General features: G+C 42.4%; 1 protein-coding gene across 2 annotated transcripts; it reads right to left on the bottom strand.

Annotated features, from left to right (window-relative positions):
* Window positions 1-3,026: 3,026 nt before the first annotated feature.
* Window positions 3,027-9,210, bottom strand: MANSC4 (MANSC domain containing 4). Of its 2 annotated transcripts, XM_069003973.1 has the most exons (4): window positions 8,833-9,210; window positions 6,491-6,886; window positions 4,980-5,114; window positions 3,027-4,062 (listed from the first exon to the last, which is right to left on the bottom strand). In XM_069003973.1, exons 2-4 carry the CDS (start codon window positions 6,717-6,719, stop codon window positions 3,389-3,391), a joined length of 1,038 nt encoding a protein of 345 aa, XP_068860074.1. In that variant the 5' UTR covers window positions 6,720-6,886; window positions 8,833-9,210; the 3' UTR covers window positions 3,027-3,388. The 2 variants fall into 2 exon arrangements, with proteins under 2 accessions (XP_068860074.1, XP_068860075.1); XM_069003974.1 differs by lacking the exon at window positions 8,833-9,210 and having other exon boundaries at window positions 6,491-6,934.
* Between the last annotated feature and the right edge of the window lie 272 nt (window positions 9,211-9,482).

Raw genomic sequence — 9,482 nt, 5'->3', positions numbered from 1 at the left:
TAACTTACATATATCCTATAAATGTTTCAAGGATTTAAGGTGATTGTCTCCTGAGCACCAGGACAGCCAAGTGTCTCTCCCAACAACAGATGATGCCTGCTGGCCAAGAGCAGTGGTGGGTTAAAACTCAGACTTACACTTGTTCTTTTTACTGATGGCTTCTATGTTACAGTACAGAACTTGTGTAATGCAGTGGGCAGGACAAAAGGCAGCCTAGATGCTATTTTGAGCTCTTGGATGCTCCCCTCTGCTTTTCTGCTTCTCCCTCTAAACTGTGTTTGAAGGTGACAGTATTTCTCTGTGACTGTGTAGAATACCTGGAACACTGGGATCTTAAGCCCCGTGGGAGTCTTCCCAACCTCAAGGATGTAAAATACAGCACATGTTTTTATGAGGTAAACTACACATCTCTCTTTTCCTGTATATGACTTTTGCATCCTCCATCTCTTTGGAAACCTGTGCTGAAGTTTAAAACTGTGAAGAGTTAGAGGTTAAGACTTACAGGTTAAAGCAGCTCTGCAGCACAATAATAAACACATCTTTAGCACTGGGCACTTGTTAATGTGTCATGTACATTGTGATGTAAATGACTGAGGTGTGTATCCCTTTGTGCACACCTGAGGGAGTGAATGGGGTAGTTGTGATAGTCAGTTTCACTGGTGCTCTTGAGGAGACTTAACCTTCCTTGTATAAACATTCCAAAGAGTCGACTTTTTTTTTTCCCTGTTTTCAGGCACGGTGTTGCTACAAGCACAAGAAAGGGATAAAGGGACAGTTGCCTAAAAAGGGATGTGCTGTCTGGACAAATCATCTTGCTACCCATTTCCTGCTTTCCCTCATACCTAAAATGTATTTATTTTCTTGTGACTCAGTCTGTAATAAAATAGTTCTGCTTTTGTGCTTCTTATAACCCTTCTTATGCCTATTTTTTTCCTCTGTCAACAAGCCAAGAAGTCTCTTCAGAACATAATCTTGCTGTAGTCATTCCCTGCTGTCCCAGAAGCATTTGCTTGTGGGACAGATAGAAATCACTTTGTCTCCTTATCTTTTTCTGGTGAGAACTGAGGTCCCAGCTGCATGATATGATTCTTTCTCCAGAACATCATATTGAGGGTAAGACTCAAAGGTGCATCAGGATGCTCTTAAGTGCATTCTACAGTCACTAATCTGGAGGTGAAAAAAAGAGGGAACCAGGAATGGCTGTGGCTTGCTGCAGGCAAGGAGTTACTTTTCTGAGAGTAAAGGTGATGCCATGAAGATTTTTTGCCTTTTCTGTTATACCCCTGTTATACCTTTTTACAACTTCTGTATTCTTAATGCTTTTTGCCTACATTCTTGGACTTGTTTGTTCAGCTAGGAGACGAAACATTTTAGAAGCTTTGTAGGTAGGGGTTAGTGTGCCCCAGACCCCAAGGTCCTCTCCAGAACACATTCTGTAAACTAAGATAGAACCATCCAGGGGGAGGTTCCTTGGGGAGGGGGGCTCATTCAGGCCTCTCACTGGGGAATCTTTGATAGATGTGCTAATTAGTAACACCTATAATGTTATACCAGATCTTTTGGGGGTGTGCATTGTGGTGTGCATTGAGGTGCATTTGACCTGGACGTGTGCACCTAAGGATCCTTAAATACCAAGGTAAAATCCCTTTTCCCCTTCTAACTGTGTTTGACTCTTGATTTTAAGATCAGGAAAAGGCATCAAAGGGAGGTGAAATCTCTCCTTTTTGAAAGCAAGTGTTTAACTACCTATGACTGACTCTACTTTAAAGAAATCTAATAGCAGTAGCCATCCCATAAGATGAGCTTTTCTTTTTTTTTCCTTGACTCAAGCTGCTCTGGAAGGTCATTGATAGCAGAGAGGAGTTAAACAAGCTGGAAGCACTACTGATTTTGCTGTCAGCAGATGCTCTGTGAGGCACTCAGGGCACAGCTCAACCTGACCAAGAAGAATGGACAGTTAAGGATTTGGGGACATGAAATCAGTGCAAGTCTCAGGTCAGGAAGGTATTGCAATATGATAGAACCTGTCAGTTTTCAGCTGAACTCTGGAATATTTATCTGAGAACAGTAGTATCTTAATGGTACAGAGGAGAAAGGGGATGGCCCACATTCACAGTTTGTTTCCACTGATACTGTAAGAATTAAGTTCCTTAGACAGGCTTTTGTGGCTGCAAGTTCAGCAATAGATCATAAATACATACATTATGGATTTAAGCCTCTTCCCTATCCCTGATGCATGATTAAATCATGACTTAAATAAAAAATGCATTCTTGGCAGCATTATAAATTAATGAGTGAGGGGCATTGTGTTACCATACTGCTGCCTCAAACTGCAAATCTTGCTATGTGAAATAGGGAGAAGGAGGCCTTGTGCACTCTCCTGTCTTCAAAAATAAAAAATAAATTGGTATTCCAGTAAAAATCCCAAGTATGAAACAACTAATTCTAACATGACCTGTGTATGCCTCTGTAACTGAAGATAACAATATTCAGCAATGCTTGGCAAAACCCTAGGCTAAGAAAACTGAAACACATTATCCAGCTGAAACTTTGGGGCAATTTTTAGGTCTAGAGAAGATAATTTTTCTAATCTAAATTAGATGAAGCTACCTGCATGTCAATTCTGTATCCTAAGAGCTACATGCAAGTATGCAGCTATAATAATTTTTGCATATTCCCAGATTTTCTGAAGAAATTATATTTGGAACTTAGTGTTGCAAGGTCTTGAAGTTTGAATTGCCTTCTTGGCAGCACTTGAGACTATAAAGTGAACACAAGCAGAATTTTAATGGCCACATTCAGCTTGAGGAAAGGCATCAGAAAGTACAGACCTATTTCTTTGCAAAGTGTTTCTCTGAGTTTAGGTTTAGCCTTCTTAACTCTCAGTCATATAAAAAGGCAATGTTCTCTAAAGTGTGGGGTTTTTTGATGAGCCTTTCTTTGGAAGCAAACATGACCATTTTGACCACTTCAAGCAAAAAGACCATTTCATAATTCACTTGTGTATTCCTACATTCCATGGGATGTTTATTCATTTGGTAGCAAATAGACAAGCACAGAGATAACTACAGCAGGATTTCTCATCCAGTTAAATAATTCTCTGCCACATAGAGATACCAACACTGCAGCTGCAGTGAACCTGGGGGAAAGTATTACAGTGTTTGTCAGACATAATTGCATCAGATTATGAACCTAAATGTCTCAAACAGTGGGAGCTGTGAGTGGGTGCTTCTTGCTTAAAGAGATGAGGAGTTGTGTTTCATCTGCTGAGAAATAAATCATAACCAAAATATGCTGAACTAAGTTATCACTGGTTCTGTGAGAGAAGTAAGCTGGTGTATGGGGTGCATTTTTAAAATCCTGTTTGTTCCATAGCCAGGATGGTGTTTCACAGATTACCTTTGACAGGAGCATATTTTATGAGCTGTCTGGACATGGTTCTTGTCCTTACAGGTTTATAGTGACCCCTCCTGTAGCTGCAGCGCCCAGCTGTGAGAGCAACAGTGCAACAGCACAGGCAGAGGAGAGAGGAGCAAAGGACAACAGGAATCAACCAGACCCCCAAAGCTGCAGCTTCCCAGGCAGCTGCCTCGTTATCTGACGTGGAATTCCTCCCACTGTAGCCTTTGGTTTCATTGAGGTGCTGCTTGCTGCTGTTCAGGCGAGGAGGGGTGGCCATGTGGGATAACACCTCGGCAGGCCTGGGGCTCAGTGCTGAGTGTGCAGTCTTCTTGTCTGAGCTGGTGACTGACCTGCTGCTTGTCCTCTTAGCAAAATGATCATCTGCTAGGGAAGTTTCTGCCCTGGAATAGGCAGTACCTTCAGTTCTCTGCACTGTCAGGCTCCAGTTGGGAGTGGGAGTATTTGCTGGTAAGCCATGGCTCGTGGCTGCAGATGGAGCTCGGAGCAGAGGAGAACCTGGCATGGTGGCATTGTGAGGTTGGCATCTTCTCCACTCAGGGGTCTTTGTGCTGTGCTGCATCTCAGGTTTACTTGCTAAGGAGTGAGCATTTGGCTCTTGGGATTTCAGTTTCTCAAAAATGAGAAGATCTGGATCAATTCCTATTAAAATAGAATAATATTAGTTTATTGATAAAAGCTTGTCTGTACACCCACAAAAAGGATCCGTAGAGACAGGGGCAGGGCAGGGAGCCCAAATAATTCCCTTTTGGATTGGAGGTGTCACTGCCTCAGGTTATGGGACACTTCATGGGATGCAAGGGATGTGCATTTTGGGATTACACACAACTTGCTATGGGATGCTTAGGGAAGGAGCCCAAGGTGCAGAAAGGCTACTTAGGGTAGGGAAATCCAGGGAAGCTCTGTGTGTGACAGTTTGCACCAGCAACTGGAGGGAGGCTGCACCCTGGGGGCTCAAACATCCCAGTGACAGCAACTGGGGAGACTGGGGTCCAGACTGGGCAGCCTGGGCATCTCAGCCCAGCTGCTGGGGGACTTTGCATTGTATATATGTGTGTGTATATATACATATATATTTATAAATATATTTATTTTGACTCACAGAAAAAGCAGGATGAGGCTTTTGGTGCTCCCTGTGTTGGTGCATCTGCTTTATGTGTATGTCTGTGTTACCTGTGTGCTTGTGGTGCATGTGCCTAATGAAAATAAATGTTCAGCCTTGCTGCTGGTTGGGTCTGGGGATGTGGAGCAGTGGCAGCTTCCTCTCTGTCTCTCAGAGCTGGGAGGGTATTTTGGCCAAGGACAATATTGATGAGGTACTCAGAGCACGAATCTTGAGAGCAGGGTGTATCTCTGAGCTCCTTTCTCACTGAGTGGAAGGGAGGGAGGAAGTATTTTCAGAAGTAAGTGTATTAATGAAAAATGAAAAAAGTTTTCATCTTTTTTAGGGTTGTGTGTTACTGCAGGAGATCATTTAGCACAGCAGCTGACCTGGTATCATTTTAACATTTCCCATAGTTGCTGTCTTTTCAGCCCTTATAAATGAATCACTTAATTACCTGTTGTGATGTTGTACAAAATGACATCGACCCCAGCCTTTAGAATGCAGCTTTCCAAAGCTGGGCAGGACATGTGCAGGCAGTTCCTGTTCTCATGAATGGCTCCATGGTAGAACACTGCTAGATTGCAGGAGGCTGGAACCCATAAAGAACAAAGTTGAGCTTCTCAGCCGAATGACCATTGCATTTTGCATGATGTTATCTAACATCAGAAGTTCATTATGTCTGCCCAGATCCTGTGGGAGGAGAGACCAGATCCTGTGGTTCTCTCATTACCATACAAACTAATTGAGCACACAGTCAAAAGAGAACTTATATTCTTATTTTACATCCGGACTAGAACAGCCATCTGAGTTCTACACGTGTATCTCATTAAATAATAAACTGATTTAAAGCCCTTTGAAGTGCCCTCTAATGTCTCTGTTTTAGTTAAGATTGTAACAAATCTTGCTTGACTATATAAGAACACAAAAAGGAGATTTTGAGTTACCATTTATTATCTGTGTAAGTATCCAGTCCCATATGGGGGGGATATGAGAAAAAGTCTGTTGTCCAGATAGGAACAACCTTGCTGAAATGTATGTAATTTTTCTCACATCACATTATTTAAGACAGAATTTGATTCTTCCCAGGACTGCTGTTGGGAGTTACCTAACTTATGTCACTGTCAGGTTCTCAAGGTCATACTTTTGCTCATAATTCAAAATACCATCAAAATTTATACTGACTTTTTTTTACTAACTGGTGTCTCACTTTCATCCTCCAAAACCATATCCAAATCCCTTTCCAGTCTGGAGAGTTTTTAACAATTTAGGCACCAGGACACATGCACTTCATGTATCCTCCTAAAATACACTCCTGTAGAGTAGTACCAGTTCAGTGTGATACAGATAAAGTACAAGGCTTAGGACAAACAATGATCTTACTTATTTTTGCTCTGAGCCTGAGTTTACCAGGCTGGGGAAAAGGGGTGGCCAGCTAAATAACTGCTATCATTTATTGCTAGAGCTTTATTGTTCTGGTTTGCACCAGAAACATGATGTAAACATGGAATAAGAGAGTGCTCTTTCCAAGGACATGAATGTTCTTGTATTTCAGAGAAGGACAAATTGTGTGTCCTCTCCACTTTCCCTCTCACCATGTCCTAGTCTGATGCCATACTCCATGAAGCGACTGCTGTTGGAATCACTGTCACTGGTTGTTCTCTTCAGTAGATGGGGATGAATACTGAAGAGTTTCTCTCTTTGTAACAGAGATCCAAAATTTCAAAGCAGACCCTAAGATTTTAATGTGTTCCTAGTGTAGTCTTCTACAAAAATACAGATTATCAATTTCCTTTCTATGGGACTGAAGTTGGGGCAACAATGTGCCTCTGCTTTCCTGCCTCAAAAAAATTTACAGATCTTCCTCCCACCCCCTCTATTTCTTCTTCAAGTGAAGGACTGTTTATATAAACATTACCCAAAATGTGGGGTTCAATGTGTGCCTTGACCCTGCCAACAAGCACTCACCATTCCTCAGAAGGCAGCAGGCTCTGCTGCACTGTTGGGGTGAGATTTCTGCATAACCCTTCAGCAGCTGGGCTCCCCTCCTCTGGGATTCCCGCAGGTCCACCAGGAGGCCTGGGAAGCGCCGGATCCAGCAGTTCTTGTAAAAGGCAGTGGGCGAGCAGAGGCACTGGGACTGCCCAGCCAGACCCAGAAGCAGCAGCACTTCTGCCACTGCCACCAGCAGAGCCATGGCCCCGTGTCAGGGCTCAGGGAGCCCCCCTCTGCTCCAGGGGTGCACGGAAGGCTGCACCAGCACTGCAGAGACCATCCCTGGAGGGCTGAGGATGCTGCCAGGTCTGCCAGGGGCATGAGCAGGGTCTCCTCCAGACAATGCCCATGGCGCTGTTTGGGCAGCTGCTGGATGGAAGAAAGCAGCCATTTAATGAGCTACAGAGGACTGTAACAGTTATTATTGTTGCTCTCTAACTTAATTATTTGGAGATGGTTTTTGAGACACAAAAGGGACAGGTTGGTTTTAGTCGTTCAGAGAATTTTCTTGTTTCTGTGGTCCCCTTTTTGGGTCTCTTGACCTTCTCAGACCAAACTAAGCAGGCAGCCTTGAGATTTGGTGAATAATAGCAAGCTCAGCACATTGTTCCACCTCATTTTGTTCAGGAACATTGTTACACTCAGCACAGAGAAACAGCTCTGTTTAGGATCTGAACACTTTGAGTTATCTGGTGACTGCAGATATTTGCCTTTGCTAACAAATGAACCTCCAGCCAGAGGTGGAGGTGATCTGTTTCTCTTCCCTACACTGTTTTGATTTCAAGAATAATACAATTTTATTTGCAAAGATCTAGGACCAGATGAACTCTCTGTGACTGGAGAGGGCTGGAACCTCCATTCAAGCTATGAGAGAGTTCTGCCCCTAGTAATTTTAAGAATACTGAGCAGTCTATACAAGGTTTTCTTGCTTGGGAAAGGCCTGTCAGAAAGAAAACACAGCTGACATACAGGGAGATGATTTTTCAAGCAGCTGGTCTGAAAACTGAAACTCCCATGCTTTGTTTCTTAATAGGACCAAGTCTGATCCCCGATTCCCACATTCTGCCTATCATACAGAAAGGCTTTAAAATAGTACAATACACAAGTTCATTTAAACACAGTGGACTATATAGTGAGTTTGAGAGAGTTTGGTAGAAGTACGGTTGTCTGCAATAAAAATTGGGTGTTCAATATATAAGAATATTTTACACTGTGTTTTTATCCTTCAAGATTAGAATCAAGGTATTTCCCCCTTTCCACATGAAGTATAGATCAGTTACGTGGAGTGGGGAGAGCCTCAAACTCCTTTTCTTCATTCATTACAGATGATGTTTGTTTTTGCAGAACTAGGCCCCCAGTTTGGAAATGAACTGACAGGTGTAATATTTTGTTCCTTACACAGCTCACTGGAAGGTTATAAAGCCCAGAGCAAGTTAACCCCTGTTGATCCACCAGCAAGACCAAGGCATTATTTTATTCATTGGAACTATAATTAGGAGGATTCCAAAGAAATGTCTGTTGTGGGGAATATGAGAATTAAACTGTTAGAAAGAGGGTAAGCGGGTAATTCTTCAAGCCTCTGTCCTGAAAACCAGCTCTTGGCACTTGTGTTGTTTTATTTAGTTTTGGTAGTTGGATATTTTCATTTCTGTGATAATCAGCATTTAAAACCTTAAATACATTTTAAAATACCTGACAGCTTGCACTCAGTGGACTGCACAGGGAAGCTTTTAGACATTTACCTACCATTGCCACAAGTGCTATTTACAGTGTATTTTTAAAAATATTTGTTCAGCTTTCCAAATATCCCAAGGTATCACTTGTTATAGAACACACTCAAAATTTGGAAAGATATGCCTGTATTTTGGCATTACGTCCTGTGTTTAGTATGAATTTCAGATCTGGTTTGTTCTGTTAGATTTGCATGCAAAAATGTTGGTTTCTGATTGCTTTCCTCACTCCTACTCTTCCTGTCTCTCCAAGAAGAGAAACCTGGAAGACTCTGAATAACTCTGAAGCACTTAACAAGGAGATTAGAAGTATTCTTTCCTCCTCCTCTGTTTCTGAATAAATGGTAAGGACAGAAACAGCTGCAGGGAAACTTTCTTTTTAATGAAAGATAAAGAGATTGAAATAATTGAATGAATGGCTGCTTTAAGCAATTTCCTTTAAAAACAGAAAACTTCTGTCTATTAAATTTCACAGTCTTCTCCAGCTTCCCCTTAATTTCACTTTGGCTTTTCAATGGGAAATGTAAATTAGTGCCGAAATTTTAATTCCCAGACTTTTTGCAAGAAGAAATCCCCGAGTCTTACCTGCAAACCAGTGGCTGATTTTCCATGTGCTCTGCAAAGAGGGACCAAGAGGCTTTCACCGATACAGGGGAGTGTCCAGCCAGTACCAGACCAGCACTTCATGTTATTTAGCAACTCCTTTCACCCGACTCCTCACATTTCCTCCTGGAAAACAAAAAGGCAGGGGCCTGTTTCCTGTGAGAGCATGGATGTTTTTGCAGATCTTTCAGTAAAAGAGGTTTAAATGGACCTGCCACGCTGAAACAAAATGATCTTTTTCATGATTCTTCTTATAATCAGAAACAGTCCCTGAAGTTTCCCACCTGGGCTGGCAGTTCGAATGGCACGATCCAGGAGCTTCCCAGCACAAAGGATTCATCATCAGGTATTAACTCTTTTTTTGCCAAACAAAAGCAAAAGCAGACACTTTTTCCATATGAAGTAACAGATATGTTACTTGAGGTTTGGAACTGTATTTAGCTTTTACATTCTATTACTCAGGATATGTAAAGACCAGAAAGGATGTGTTTAGTTGTAGAATCATGGAGTGGTTTGGGTTAGCAGGGACCTCAAAGCTCCCCCATTTCCACCCTCCTGCCATGAACAGGGATACCTTCCACTATCCCAGGCTGCTCAGAGCCCCATCCTACCTGGCCTTCAACACTTCAGGG

The sequence above is a fragment of the Aphelocoma coerulescens genome, chromosome 1A (genome assembly GCF_041296385.1).
Source record: "Aphelocoma coerulescens isolate FSJ_1873_10779 chromosome 1A, UR_Acoe_1.0, whole genome shotgun sequence".
NCBI classification, from domain to species: Eukaryota; Metazoa; Chordata; class Aves; order Passeriformes; family Corvidae; genus Aphelocoma; species Aphelocoma coerulescens.
This window is presented reverse-complemented; position numbering and strand designations above follow the sequence as displayed.